General features: G+C 42.5%; 1 protein-coding gene across 2 annotated transcripts in view; it reads left to right on the forward strand.

The window, feature by feature from the left end:
• Positions 1-16,557, forward strand: part of FAM169A (family with sequence similarity 169 member A) — a 69,338-nt gene that overhangs the window by 43,164 nt on the left and 9,617 nt on the right. The window contains exons 8-12 of one of the 2 annotated variants that reach the window (XM_088443743.1): positions 3,465-3,595; positions 6,860-6,911; positions 8,413-8,542; positions 12,310-12,493; positions 13,495-13,695. In XM_088443743.1, coding sequence (XP_088299869.1) covers positions 3,465-3,595; positions 6,860-6,911; positions 8,413-8,542; positions 12,310-12,493; positions 13,495-13,695 — 698 coding nt within the window. Of the gene's footprint in view, positions 1-3,458; positions 3,596-6,859; positions 6,912-8,412; positions 8,543-12,309; positions 12,494-13,494; positions 13,696-16,557 lie in introns of both variants that reach the window. The other variant, XM_088443741.1, reaches the window with a different exon arrangement.

The following is a 16,557-nucleotide window of genomic DNA, read 5'->3' on the forward strand; positions in this document are numbered from 1 at the left end:
TCCATTATATTGCCAGGGGCGCTTGGATCCCTAGATACACCCCTGAGCAGGGCCTCTACCCCCTTGCGCTTCTCCTTACTTTACTTTCATCTACTTGTTGTTACCCCCCACCAGGGCACCTAATTCTTGGTTGCTTATGCTCTGTTGCATATCTAGGTGTTATGGTCACTAATGTAGCAATGTATATTATCCATGTCCTTGTTTTATATTGTACTGTAAAGCTGGCCACACACTAGACCAAGTTACTCCAACCAGCCAGCTTGTTGATTGGTTGAAATGAAAATCTGGTAAGGAATGGGAATAAATGATGATCAGCAATTTGCTCCTAAATGCCAGAAAACAGATGAAAATGGTCGTTCAGACAAGTTTGTTAAATGTTTGATCTAAACTATTTGTTCAAACAACAGTTTTGGACCATTTTCCAGCGTTTGGGAGCAAATTGCTGATTGTATTCCTTACCAGATTTTCATTCCAACCAGTCAACTAGTTGGCTGGTTGGACAGATAATCTTTAGATGTGTGGCCAACTTTAGTCACTTGTCAAATTATTTGTTTATGTACTATGTAAGGCGCTGCAGAACACTTGTGGCGCCATATAAATAAAGGATAATAATAATAAGTTTAAAATATAAATCTTATTGGTATATATTAAAATAAATTGGGAGCTCAATATAATGGCGAAGTATTTTAAAAGAAAGATGTGACATAATAGGAAATAAAGTGTAAAAAACTTAGTATGTATAAAATTCTGTGAAATTCAATTGATATTCCAATAATGATGTTTTATTCCGTTGATAAAAATAATTCCAACTGTGCTGGTGTATTATTTTATTAGATGCACATTCCTGATATATGCAGTGAATACCCTGTATTTCTATCCCAGTTACTTTTAGAGTCCAGTACAGGGTCAGGGCTAGATCCTTTGTAAACTGCTCAGCTAACTGATAAGATTAGCAGCTTCAAGCTGTATTTCTCTATCCTATCTGAGCAGGAAACTTATTTAGTTCCACAGCTCTAAGGGGTATCCACTAGACGATAAAGTTGAACGATTGAACTATAATGATAAAATCGTTCGATAATCGTTCGATAATCGTTTGAACATCATTTGGAAATTTGGTCTTTTAGACATCTTTTAGACACCTATCATCGTTCAAACATGCTGGTTAACCTGACGATATCGTCAGGTTCAGTATGTTTGCAGATGATTGATTGGGGAGGCAATCGGGAAGCCGACTGCCTAAATACCGGCAGCCGGCTTCCAGACTGTCATTACCCGGCAAGGGTGAAATGCCGGGCGTCTAGATGTAGACGCCCGCATTTCCCCGACGCCGGGAGACCGGCGCCCGGCATCCCGATCATAGGGATGCCGGGCGCCGCGAGCGGACAGCCGCGGGGGGGGGAGGGTTAGGTTTAGGGTTCCCGGGGGGGACTTAGGGTTAGGCACTCCCCCGGGAGGGTTAGGGTTAGGCTAGGGGGAGGGAGGGTTAGGGTTAGGCACCCCCGGGGGGGATTTAGGATTAGGCACCCCCCCGGGGGACTTAGGTTTAGGCAGCGGGGAAGGGGGTGGTTAGGGTTAGGCACTTAGAGGGGGGATTAGGGTTAGGCACTTGGGGGGGAGGTTAGGGTTAGGCACCCCTAAGGAGGGTTAGGGTTAGGGGGTTAGGTTAGGTTAGTAAATACTTACCTATCCACGATCAGGATTTCCAGCGCTGTCGGGCTTCCGCTGCGTCGCACTCTGCTCCTGTCGGGCTGCCACTGACGGGAGTCGAACCACCGGCCATGCGGCCGGCGGTATTTCATACCAATTCCATTGATTGTGTCTGCACTGAACGACATATCGTTCAGTGTGGGCACCCTGCAGTGTAGTGAACGACTGAACGATATCGTTATCGTTCAGTCTTTTCACTGTCGGGTAGTGGATACATTATACAGCTAGATACAATGTTGCAGAGTCTCAGGAATGTATCTAGCTGTATAAGAGCTGTGGAACGAAGGTTTCCTGCTCAGATAGTATAGGATAGAGAAATACAGGGTGAAGCTGCTAATCTTATCAGTTAGCTGAGCAGTTTACAAAGGATCTAGCCCTGACCCTGTACTGGACTCTAAAAGTAACTGGGATAAAAATACAGGGTATTCACTGCATATATCAGGAATGTGCATCTAATAAAATAATACACCGGCACAGTTGAAATTCTTTTTATCAACGGAATAAAACATCATTATTGGAATATCAATTGAATTTCACCTGTTTATATATACACAGATTCATGATAAAATAAAAGTGTTTAAACCCTGAATATTATACAACATTGTTGAACAGCAGCCCCAGAATTTTATACATATTAAGTTTATTACACTTTATTTCCTACTATTTCATATCTTTCTTTTAAAATACTTCGCCATTATATTGAGTTCTCAATTTATTTTAATATATACCAATAAAATGTATATTTTAAAATTGTTCATATACCTGTGTCTCTAGTGCACCCAATACAATAACTCTTCTTTCTTTTTCTGTTTTGTGGTAGAGAACATGAATGTACACTTGTGGTATAATATTGATCAACAATGTTTAGATCGACAGTCAATAGGTCGACAAGGACAAAAGGTTGACAGTGCAGAAGGGTGACAGGGTTAAAAGGTCAACAGCTTCAAATGATCGACACAAAAATGGTTGCCTTTTTTTTAATTATTATTATTACTATTATTTAACCATAACCCTTCCCCTATTGCCAAATCCTGACCCTCCAACTGGTGCCTAACCCTAACCCTCCCCTATGGCCTGAACCTACCCCTAGCCCAGTGGTTCCCAAACTGTGCGCTGTGGCACCTTGGTGTGCCTTGGGACACTTGCAGGGGTGCCTCAGGTTGGTGGTCCAGCACCAAATAAAATTATTTATAGTCAATCTAATGGAAATATGTGGACAAACAGAAGCATAAACCTGTCCTCTACTACATAACTGACACTAAGGCACTAAGGATGACAGGTAAGCACAATTTACTTCATATTACTACTTTACCCCCCAAAAAATCTGAATTTCTCAATAAACGTTTGGCTTAGGGGCGCCGTGAAAACAATGCTGATACTCTAGGGTGCCTTGGTTCAAAAAAGTTTGGGAACCACTGCCCTAGCCTAACTGTCCCCCTAGTGCTTATCCCTAACTGTCCCTTCCAGCAGCCTAACCCTAACTCTTCCCCAAGTGCCTCACCCTAACCCTAACATTAATAATGTTGAGAAAACATATGTCGACCATTTGTGTCGACCATTGGAATCTTTTAACATTGTCGTCCTTTTGCACTGTCGACCATGTGTCAGTCGACCTTTTGTCCTTGTCAACATTTTGACCATGTCGACCTATTACCTGTCGACCATCCAGATACCGAATGCTCTGGGGTTGGTTTTGGTGACAGGATACTACAATATTTAGATTTTTTTTGTTATTGTGCTGTTTTGTCCAGATACAGAAGCTGCCAGACAGGACGTTAGCCCTCAGTGCACAGAACAACCCTCAGCTGAATCCCAGGCTCAGAATACACAAATACCAGAGACTGCGCCACAGGAGGCCATTCTGACAGTGCACACTGAGGAAACACAGGTGGGGTTATGGTTTGGGTTGCTTTACTGTTTGGTCTTTGCTATTCATTTAATACATAAATCACCTTCAGCACTTCTTATTGCCTGAGGTGGTTTATTTATTATAATTATACTTATGATTAGTAGGCAGGGATATATTGAAGAGCTTCTCGTCCCCAAAACAAAAATTTTAAGGCTTCCCTAATGTATAGCTTCCCTTTGTAGGCTGCACTGCAAAAAAAAAAACATCTCCAGTAGGTCCCCAATTAGCGGTGGTTGTCACCATATCAGTGCCCCTAGGCTTATTGAGACAGGCTGGCAGGCAGGTGCAGCAGCAGAAGTCAGACTTAAGGGCAGATTCAATTAATTGCAGGTCCCGTAGGAGCCCTGGGCCTGATTCAGACCTATTCGCTAGGATGTGTTCGCAAGCAGCCATCAGCAGCCTTAGTATGCAAATCCCGTGATCGCTAGCAAGACATTAGCATGCCCAATATGTCTTGCCGTGCGATCGCGGTATGTATTTAGACGCCCACCTTCCCTTAGTAACATACGTCATCTCCAGGAAGTGTATTAAACAATCAGTAACTTTGAGTGATATTGGACCCAGGCGCAGCACTTGTGGCTGACCATACCCTACCACAAGCACTGCGAGAGCTGCTGTGTGTAATTCAGCCATGTGACGTGTACGCTGATGTTGCATCTTAATTATGCACACCCCTGAAACAACGCTCAGAGGCACAGATACGCCTACGTTCGCACCACCACACCCCCATTACCATCAACTAATCTCTGTCACCACCCACAAATGGCTCGTCCTGTCACTCATGCTTGCGGAGCATCTGTGTATAGGGTGCGAATGCTTCCCGATCCCATGGTATAGTTTGCGCACGCGCACAGTGTCTTGTACGCATGCGCAGATTGCAAACATCGGCAGGCTACGTGCAAATGCAGCCTAGCGAACGGGTCTGAATCAGGCCCCCTATGCGATGTGCTGCTGTGTACACTTCCTGCTATTACAGAGAAGCATTACGTGAGGCTCTTATTGGGGCCTTGAATTTAATTAAATCTGCAACATAGTGTACTCAGGTCCTCAGAGGCCCATTCTGCCTATGGGTCATGTATTAGGCACGTTGGTTTTTCAGCTATTGTTTTGCAGCTAGTTAGTTGGACTCTTCTTGTTAATTAGAACAGCAGTACTCTCATTTCTAGGTGGCATATCATTCAGCATTGAGGAAACAATCAGATGTAACTTCCATTTGATTAGTGTGCAGTATACATATGTTCTATGTACTACTCTGATTCGTGCACATAGTAACAGAGCAACATATAGCTTATATATATTCTGTCCCATTTTCCCGGATGTGCTTCCAGTGCTAATTTGTATATTTTGTCTTCTAAAAAATCCTAATTCTAAAACCTTCCTGCTATCATTTTCCATAGTGTGATAATGTTCTGCCCTGTTTTTCATATTTTCCAGTAATAGTTGTTGAGTCAGATAACTGAGGGAAAAATAGTTTGAGGATACTGCCCTCCGGGTTAGTAAAAACACTGTGATGCTGCACTCACGCACTCACTCACTTACTCACTCACTTACTCACTCACTCACTCAGCAAAACATGGCCGGATGTGGAACTGCTCCGATCACACAGTAGTGATTCCACTTACAAACATGCAGCGTTTCCACAACATCATTTACGTTTAATGTTACTTCAGAATGCTGCGGTTCCTGGTCATAAAATGTTGATACTCCAAATCATGGGTGTGACTTTGCAATTTAAAACATTATAAGAATATAACTGCGTTTTTAAAATAAGGCCCGTATTCAATTTGAAGCGAAAAGCCGAGATTGGCGAAAAAGTTTTGACGGTGACGTCATTTCGCCAGGCGGAAAAGTATCGCTGTATTCAATTTGAAATGCAATGTAATAGGCGAAAAAGTTTCGCTTATGAATAGCAGGTGGAAAAAAGTGCAGAATTGGGGTTTAGGGGTGCAATGTTGCGGGAACCCCCGTGCAGCCTTCAGGTAAAGGTAAACTGCGTCAAAAAATTTAAAAAAGACTTAGGAACACCCCAAATGTTTGCTTTCATTTTGGGGTCGAATAAAAAAAGGTGGTGGACAAAGTTAAAAACTAGCGAACTAGACTCCAGGGGGGTCCCCAAGTATGCCCCAGGTGTTTTTTTTATTGCAGGTGTTTGCGGCAGGTATATTTTTTACGTATGTTAAAACAATACTTTAGCATATTTTAAATATGCTACCCCCCATTTTCAGGTACGCAAAATTTGCAGGGGCTAGTTAATTTCTCCAGAAAATAAAACAAAATGCTATTCTTCACCACTTATGCAAATACACAAAACAGCGCCTATTGAGACCATTTAAAAACACCAAATACCTTCAGCAGGCCAATTCGGGGGTATCCATAGTGATCCCCCATGTCAGTGCATCTTTTGGGGGGTGCCAAGCTGATTACCCCATTTTGGAGAGGACTCAAGTATCGCCAGGTGCAGGTTTCGCGTACTTTCATATTGAATACAGGGAATTGCGGGGATGCACCCGAAAAGTTTACGCACCCAAAACACGCGATGTAGGCGAAAAGTCCACCAGGTGAAAAAGCATTGCGGGAGCGAAACATATTGAATACGGGCCTAAGTGGGAAATTTTATACATTATTAGACTGGCATAAAGTCCATGTTAGAAAGCTGCTTGTCATTAGGGAGAAGAGGTGCAGCGCTATGTTAGTTTTTACTAGCGGAGATGCTGATTGTAGCTCTGTCCAGTCAGCACTTTCTTGGCATTTCATGACTTGCTGACTTGGAAGAATCCAAGAGGATATCAAGTACAGTGCTGGCAGGGGGTCACCTAAATTATGGGGTTGCATGGAGAGAACCCCACAGCTCTGCTAGTAGCTGGGTACGCACCATACAACACTGCGATCCAGCAATATGATGTAATGATACGTCGTGCACGTTGTACACACTACGCGATCTGGTGTAAAATGGCGCAATGTATCGTTACATGCTACATGTAACTGCAATGCATTGTTCATTACATCGTTCCATCTGCTGTGCAGAAAAGCAGATTGGAAGATGCAATGAATGACTGCGTGACAACAGATCAGGCATGTACACTATACAATGTGTACACTATATCATTTTGATCCACATCGGGAACGATATACGATCTTTGTATAGTGTGCACCCAGAGGGAGGATACATGACACTGAAAATTTACTATTTAGGTGATTTTACTACTAGCAGATACAATAATGTGTTGATCACTGTTTCTTTAGGTGGAACCAGAAGAAAAAAATGCTATCAATGCGGATGCCAGCACATCTGAGGGTAAACAACTAAAATATTGACAGAAAATATAAGTATACATGTAATATCATTAAAAAAATTGTATATGAAAAAGTGACTTGAATAAATTTATACTTTTAGTTTTGATTAAGTGGCTAAAATTCTTTATGTTTTATATGTAAGAATTCTGTGAATAGAGCATAACCTAGGGCCTGATTCCGATCTGGATGCAAATGCAATCGCTGCTGCAATCTCTCATGGATTACAATTGCGAAAATATGCTAATGACTCACCTGCTGTGCAGTGTATAGAGACGCCCACTGATAGCGTCTTACATCTGCCTCTCCCGCACAAAACGAGAAACATCGAATGCAGATCAGGCGGCCATCAGCCTTCTGAGTAAGTCTAAGCTGTCGCAGACATAGCCGGTCTGCAGACACGCAAAAGGCTCTCCTGCTACGAGCAAGAATGCAGTGTATAACGGTCCGACACGTTTTTCTAACTACCCCCTGTTACCTCCCCCAAATGCTGACTACCTGTGACTCTCTTTCTGTGTGAGAGTGCAATCGCAATTTAATTGCTGCGCATGCACAGTGCAGCTTACACGCATGCGCAATGACTAACAATTGCTCATTCTGCGAATAAAATCAGCCTTTTGGAATCAGGCCCATAGTTATTTGGCAAGTAAAGAGGCAAATGTGTTATTAGTGGTGTACCCTTGTGCAGGGCACCATGAGTGAGTGCAGTACACAAATAATGGTAACGTGGTATTGCTGTTAAAGCGAGTACTACAGTAGTACGGATAGTGTGATAGAGTAATACAGTGTACTGTAGACCTATAGTGGAGGCGTTGTTATAAATAAGTGTCATACAAGAGTAAGAGTAAGAAAATGAAGCTCTAATATATAAGTGTGAAACTATTAACACTACAGCATAGTGTACTAGGAGGCATATGTGCCGATTTATCATTAATCGCATTTACAGTCCGATCTGGGTGCGATGTCAGTGCCCAGGATCGCATTGCAGAATGCGATTACATCGTCAGGATGTGGCATAGACCACCAGCAGGGACAGAGACTCCATAAACAGCCCATCCCTGCGATGTGCCTGGAGTGCTGCTGGGGCTACTGTGCATTCACTGACCGCACATGCACCACGTTCCGGGGGAACCCTCTGCTGGCTGAATCCACAATGTGCAGCCCATAGGCTACAATGGGCTACCGTCATCTTCAGATGGTGGTGGCTGCGGGGTACAGTCTCTGGAATGCTTCACATTCTGGAAATTGGTAAATATGGCAGCATCACATCCCCCGTAGAAACCTATGGAGAATGCACCTGCCGGCGGGAATGAAGGGACCGTAGCAGGTATCAGAGATATTGGCTGCGGTCACATCTGGGGGAAACGCATGATTTACGGTTAAACCCCAAAAACTGGTGTTTTCAGGGATTAAGCTGCGTATATACAATGATAAATGGGCCCCTTAGTGTGACATTGCTGTAAGGAGTCTAGGAAGCAGACCTGATAATTCCATTTTTGTTCCAGAACATGATGTCACACATGTCTCTACGCGGACAAGAAGCAGCCAGCTGAAACGTCCAAAGATTGGAAAGAAAGTTGCTGAGCCAGAACTAGTGGCGGTCAACACCAGCAGCAGGGACAATACATCTAGGAAGTAATGGTGGTTTTACATTTGTTCCTAATCTTGAAACAGTGGAACGGGCTGTAAAAGAAAATCACATCAGGGGCTTGTGCACACAAGATTTTAGCTTTGACTTTAAAGACAGTGTGGACAGGATATGCATACAGGACATTTTTTTTCAAAATGCAGAGTTTTTTTTAAGGAATAAGGGGGCAGATGTATGAAGCTGTGGAAAGTGATAAAGTACAGAGTGATAATTGACCAACCAATCCGCTCCCACCTGTCATTTTTCAAACACAGCCTGTAACATGACAGTTGTGAGCTGATTGGTTGGTTGTTTATCACTCTGCACTTTATCACTTTCCAGAGCTTCATACATCTGCCCCAAGGATCCATAAGTCAGAGCACCTTTCCGTTCACACTAGCACTCACTACAGTACTACTTAGTAAGTAATGTGGAAATCGCTACACACTAGTTCTTTGACCTGCCACAGCGAATCACAGTCCTCTTATGCAGCTCTGTTATAGATTCCCTTTCCCTCATTGAAAAAAAAATGGTCGACATGGTCTGATCGACATACAGAATGTCGACATTCAGCATGTCGATAATTACAATGTTGACAGACATATCAACTGATGATTTTAGGGTTGCATTTAGGATTAGGCTGCACTTAGGGATAGGGTTAGGCTGCGCTTAGCGTTAGGCTTCTCTTAGATATAAGCAGGGCAATTCAATTTGGAGGGAAAAGTCAGTTTTTGCGATAATTTCGCACCGATGACGTCATTTTCGCTGGTTTTGGTTTTACACCGTATTCAATTTCAAAGACTTTTCGCAGGTTCGAAAAGTCTTTGAAAAAAAACAGGGATAACTTTTCACCACTGAATAGGTGGCGAAATAAAGTGCAGAATTGGGGTTTAGGGGTACAGGCTTAAAAAAAATAGCCTGCACCCCTGGGAATGACATTTTAAAATAAACTGTGTCAAAAAAAGTTTAAAAAAAAATAGGGACACCCCAAAAAAAATATTTTAAATTTGGGGTAAAAAAAAAAAATGGGAAAAAAGTGTTTAACAATAGGGAAATAGGTTCAGGGCTATTCTGCAAGTATGCGGCAGGTGTTTTCTAGAATAGGTTATTAGCGGAAGGTGCATAGTCGCAGAATTTTTAAAAACTTACTTTAGGGACATAAAAATATGCTAGTACCCATTTTCATGTACCCCAAATTTGTTGGGACCACTTAAAAAAACGAAAAAAAAAACCTAAGTGCTCTTCTGCATCACTTCTTCAATGTCAGGAAAAAAACACCTGCAGCCGCTATTTAAAACCCCGACTTTCATTTGCAGGCTAAAATGGGGGTACCCATAGTGATCCCCCATGTTTTTACAGCTTTAGGGGGGTCCTACAATTTATTCCATGTAAACTTCGTTTTTTTTCGCCAATCCTACTTCGCCGGCTCCCGTTTTCGTTACTTTTAAATTGAATACGGGGATAAAGCGGGCGCGCACCCGATACTTTATCCCAGGAAAATCTCCGATGTGGAGCGAAAAGTCCAGCACGGACTTTTCGCTCCCATATTGGATACCACTAATAGTGGTTGGATGATGTTAGGGTTAGGCTGCGCTTAGGGTTAAGGATAAGCTGCAGTTAGGGTTAGGCTGCATTTAGGGATAGGGTTAGGCTGCGCTTAGGGTTAAGGATAAGCTGCAGTTAGGGTTAGGCTGCGTTTAGGGATAGGGTTAGGCTGTGCTTAAGGTTAGGTTTCCCTTAGATATATGAGTGTTTGGATGCGGTTAGATTTAGGCTGCGATTAGGGTTAAGGTTAGGCTGCAGTCAGGGTTAAGCTGGCCACACACTAGACCAACTTACATCCAACCAGCCAACTTGTTGATTGGTTGGAATGAAAATCTGGTAAGGAATGGGAGTAAATGATGATCAGCAATTTGTTTCTAAATGCCAGAAAACAGATGAAAATGGTCGTCAGACAAGTTTGTTAAATGTTTGATCTAAACCACAGGTTCTCAAACTCGGTCCTCAGGACCCCAAACAGTGCATATTTTGCAGGTCTCCTCACATAGTTACTAGTGATATAATTAGCTGCACCTATAGATCTTTTAAAATGTGTCAGTGAGTAATGAATACACCTGTGCACCTGCTGGGTGACCTGCAAAAAGTGAACTGTGTGGGGTCCTGAGGACCGAGTTTGAGAACCACTGATCTAAACTATTTGGTCAAACAACAGTTTTGGTCCATTTTCCAGTGTTTGGGAGCAAATTGCTGATTGTCATTTGCTTTCATACCTTACCAGATTTTCATTCCAACCAATCAACTAGTTGGCTGGTTGGACAGATAATCTTTAGATGTGTGGCCAGCTATAGGCTGCGCTTAGGGATAGGGTTAGTCTGCAGTTAGGGGGTTAGACTTAGAGTAAATGCAAAAAAGCATTGCCGACAAACCGACGTTCACAATGTCGACATACTGAATATCGAGAAGATAATTTGGCTGCACTAAACAACACTAATATAGGATATATTAAATGTGTTAAGTAATCAAAAAAATTGTATTGTATATAGATATGTAGTTACACAATAGAAATCAATTAAAACATATAAAGTGCATATGGTATATAACAGTACAATTATTGATTGCAGTATTAGTAAATGTGTTATATAGGTTTAAGAAAAAAAGGCAGAATAAAAAGCAGAATAAAACACAAAATAAAATTCCCTGTGAGGAAAAATTCAGTTCTTTCCGGCTGTATATTATGAAAGCCTTAGGTTTAGAGGTTATGTCCGTTGAAATAACGGTGTTTAATAACACCGGATTTGCGGCAGCTCAGCGGCTAGAACAATGTTCTTTTGCTTGTCAGCATAGAATATAGAGTTCGTAAAAAAATGGGAATGAGTTCACCCACTTAAGTTCTCGAGGCCACAGCGTCTGTACACTGATCCCTAGTCAGGCGGCGTTCCGTACTGACCTGCGGATCGATCACGGACAATGGGACTTGGTGTTCCCGTCGATTGTGCCGTTTAATTCCTCATCAGTTGAGCGTCCTCGGCTGCTTTGCAAAGGTGCGTATCGCCGTACTGAGGCCCCAGGTTGGTCTCACAGCGGGAGCTTCCGTTGTAGGGCACCAAATTGTGATGTCGGCAATGTAGTTTGGCTGGTTCTATCAGTGCTCCGGATGTCCCCTGTCTAATTGGTTCAGTACAGTGGGGATTGCTGCTTTTCTCTGGCAGAGGAGCCAAGATTAAGGTAGCTTTGTTGCTGTAGTGAGCTGCCACAGTTCTTTTTGGAGTTTGCTCAACGCGTTTCTTTGTGTTTAACACCTTCGTCAGGAGCCATTCAGACCATATCAACATTCTGATTGTCGACCGCAATAAAACACACATGCTCTCTAGTGATATACATAGTATACGGGCAGTCACAGGCAGGGCCCACCTTCCTTATGTTCCTCCCCAGCACTGTCTTTGCTTCTAGTGTCTGTTGTCTATTAGTGCCTATCAGGGACTCTGACTCTGTGTACCCACCCTTTGAGTACAGACTAATTGAGTGCTGAACTGCCTTCCCTCCCTGTGACTCACTTCTGTTTGCCCGTGAAGATACATTGAGTTATCCATCTCCCCTTGTCCACCTTCTACCTAGTTTGTTCATTATTGCTCTGTGTTGTTCCAACAATATGTCAACTTATATATACTGTATCTATTATATGTCAAGTTTCACTGTTACTTTGTACGCCTAGCGCTACATATGTGTCACCTTAAAAATAAAGGAAAATAATAATACTAATATTTTTTGGTTGCAGATTGGACTCTAAGGAACAGATAGTGGAGAACTTTAAAGAATTGATCCAGCAGCTGGCAGAGGACAGGGATGAGACTGACATGGCTAAACTTCAGGAGCAGATCTCAGCGAAGCCTGTGGAACACTTGTTTTGTGAAAATCTGGAGGTTCAGAAAGCACCAGAGGACAAATGTGAAAATAAACAGGTAAATAGTTTAATAATATAATTATCTAAAATCTGAGCACTCCACAAAAACTCATAGTGGGTGTTCCTCTGAAAGGGACCCCAAACTTGCTGTAATACTTTACATTTATTTGTATATCCTCATTCTCATTCTGTATACTTACACTTAAAAACACACAGAAACAAGGACCTTTGTTTTGTTCAAGTGAACTAGTGTTTATAATAACAATGATGATGATTATAATAATAATAATAATTATAATAATAACTAAGCACTGTTGTGTATAACTGGCTGATGTGTCCCTGTCGTAATGTGAGAAGATGCAGTGAAATGTAAATATAGTTTATTAGAATTTTACATGTAAAAGTATAAACCTAGTAAACTTGACGACCCACACAGCAATGTTTAATCACTTTGGCTAATATATAATAAAATATAATTAGATGAAGGGACTTTCTGTCCAGAAACTATGTTTTATTATGTAAACTCTGCTTAATAAATGTGCATTTTGCTATACTTAGCTGTTTCTTGTAATGTAATGTAATATTGCATCCACTGTTAGTTTTGATGTTGCCTGTAAGGAGTTATGCTGGGTACACACTAGACGATTTGTACTCGGACGATATGGCGGCTGACGGGCCGACTTATCATATCCACGGTACACATCAGAACGATGTGAATGAAGGGCGGAATGATCCCTCGTTCCATCCTTTATTACCTTGCACGTCACTGCATGCGATATGGCCCGGTTGGCCATGCAGCACGGCCGACCAGACAATATCGCTAACGACCATGGATGCGCACATATTGGCCATACACACTAATCAATCCGGCCTATATGTCGTATCAATTCGGCCGGAAATGACATATCAGGCCGACATTGCTCCAGTGTGTACCCAGCATTAGAACCGCAGGTGAAAGTGATGGGGCCGGTAATCCACGTGCAGATTGACAACATAACATCTCGTGTGTTTTTGATAGTTGTTGTGACTATCCTATATACTGCATCTCCATTTTATTAGACTGAGCTGGAGCCAGTGAATGGTGATATCACTAAGGATGTCTTTGAGCCTCAATTGGTGGATGCACAACAAATAACAAGAGACGCTTCGGACACCGAATCCAATTTAGAACCAGATGACAGCAATGGAAAATCTCTCACCACTCTGGTTTCAGTCAACATGGATTTGGAGAAATCCTTTGAAGAGTCATTCCCTGACCAGGTAACAGGAGTTTTCTGTCCTTGGGGATCTATTTTATCAGAGTTACCATCGATAGTACATGCTATCCAAGGCACTGATATGGCATAGAATTCGCAAATCAAACAAATGACACTGAGGTCCAGATACTGTATATAGGCTAAAGTTATATATTTAACCAGAAATTTACATTTGTATTTAACTAAGTAAAAAACATATCCTTTAAAACCATTTAAATATTAAAGCTTAATATATAATGCTTAATATATAATGGACCCCCCCCCAGTGTCCATTTGCCCGCATTATAACTTTACTCACACCCTCCAAAGTGGCAATCAAACCCCTCCCTCCCCTGGTGGCATTACCCTAATGGTAATAGATCTCCCAGTGGTACCCAACACACCCCCAGTACCCACATATAGCCATTGAAGCACTATCTCCCCCCACCCCCGCTCCAAGTGGGAATAAGCTCTTGTGGTAGAAGAACCCCCACACCCCACATAAACATTATCCCCCCCCCCCAATTAATCCCCAGGAGTATTTACATTGTACAGACATGTTCCTATATCATCTACTTTCACAAAACAATGCAGACTGAGGACATGCAGCACATTTATAGTACATCAGACTGTCATGGCCAATTAGAGTTGAATAAATTTAAGTGACCTCTATTTCAGTGCAACCAATGAAATCATGTTGATAATAATCAATACCTCTGAAAGTTCAAGCATCATTCAGTGGCTGGTGCAGGGAATGGTCTTTTGTATATTGGTCATAGCACAAAGCTGAATACCAGATCCAGGGGATATATAGTCCACTGGCCAAAGTATTGTACTGTATATTGGGCATGGGCTTTGAACTGCATACTGGGCATGGACACTGCACTGCATATTGGGTATAGTTCTACATTCTGTAGTAGGCCGTGTGGGAAGGGCTGGGTCTATCACTTGACAGGTGAATTCATGAAAATGATCTTCTAGTGGACCAAATCATGAAGATAGTACCAGGATCCATCACATACAGAGTGATGACCTGATAACATTGTTATTTCTTGGATAAAGAGTTGCTGCATCAAGGAAAAGATCAGTGTTCCCTGTTCAGCAGCTTAATGAGGTAAATGGATCAGAAACATCCTTGGATCTATCAGTGTGAATACATAGGGGTCAATCCTATTAGCCGTGATGATCTCACCAGTGCGAGTCATCGCGACAATGGGCGCACTTTACGGCAGCCTGGATTCGCTGAATTTTGCTCGCAGCCCCGTAGGGCTGCAAACAAATTTCTGCAAATTCGGGCTCAGAGCCGGCCGTGAAGGGTGTGAGGTGTCGGTCCGTTGCTGGCATTTTAACTATGTTGCAACGGCAACTCGCACCCTTCGCACATAATAGGATTGGCCCCATAGACTGTATAGGGGACTGAACAGAAGAAAGTGACTAAGACAAGGGAAACCCTCTCAGGTGTTATGATGCTCACAACACAACACAACAATGCCAACTGAATGGCATGGCCTGTGGGCTTCTTAAAATGTCATGATAATGAAACTGTGTTCTGAAGTGATGATACACTATTTTGCATTTACTTTAATGCTACACTAATGGCCACACTTTTCTGGATGGAATACTGTGGTATTATAAAATGCCGGTACGGACCTCCCCTCCAGAAAAAAAAAAAAATTATCAGCTTTTCTGCCTTCACAGATTTCTCCAATCGTAACTACTAATACAAGTGTATATGTGATTTCCAGACACCTCCCAGACATTTACTAACTTCTGCATTGATACCTAAAGGTGTACATTAACAGACACTACAAGTACCTGTCAGAGTATACTGGCAAACGGCTTCACTGAGACCTATTAACTCACCCGACCAATCACCTCTGTACAGTGGAAACTGACATTAATGCTTGGAATCCCCGAATGGAATGAACATTTCAAACCTTGAAAAAGTAATGTGGGAAACCACAAAAGGCATCCAGCTCTTCACATACGCCAACACTAAACTTAACAAAATGACAACATGTTTCTCAAATTCCAGCTGCTAACTACAGTCCAAGTGCTACTAGGATTTATTCGAAAAAATTAAAGTACAAAGAAACTTTAATAATTGTATCACTTTTTAAAGAAACAAGTTATGGCTGCCATTGACAGATTATCTGCCACGTGACAGCGTCTTCTGTAACTATGGAAACAAGTGCAGTAGTCCATAATTTGTTTCCATTGTTCCACCACAAAAGCCGCAACCAGAACCAAGCTATGACTAGTCATACTAAAGCATGGAAACCCACAGCATGGGGTCTACCTTTCATAATGTGACACACCTCCCGCCTAAGGGACCCATTTATCAAAGGGAATTTGAGGTAAATTCCCCGAAAACACCTGTTTTCGGGGGTTTACCTCAAGTACTAAGTATCCCCGGATGTATGAAGGAGGGACTGCAGCAGGTATCTCCGATACCTGCTGCGATCCCTCCATTGCCGCTGGCAGCCGCCTCCCCCATAGGTTTCTATGGGGGATGCGATGCTGCCAAATGTATCAATATCGGGAATGCGAAGCATTCCCGATATTGGCCCCAGCAGCTAATGCCATCTGAAGATAGGGTTAGCCGCTGTAGCCTACGGGGACTTACCGGGGACTCTCCCAGATCCCTCCGAGGGCAATGGGCGCCGCTCATGTGCAGTCTGCGGGACATCGCAGGAACGGGCTCCTTTAGGAGCCCATCACCCTGGATGTGCCGGATCATACAATCGACCGCTATGATCGCATTTTGCAATGCAATCATGGGCGGTACTGCATGCCCTGATCGCATTGCAAAATGAGATCATTAATAAAAGGGCCCCTTAATCCTTAGAGGAATAAAGATCTACAGAAAAAAAAATTATATATATAT

This window comes from Taudactylus pleione, unplaced genomic scaffold, assembly GCF_031769625.1.
Source record: "Taudactylus pleione unplaced genomic scaffold, aTauple2 ptg000333l, whole genome shotgun sequence".
NCBI lineage: Eukaryota > Metazoa > Chordata > Amphibia > Anura > Myobatrachidae > Taudactylus > Taudactylus pleione.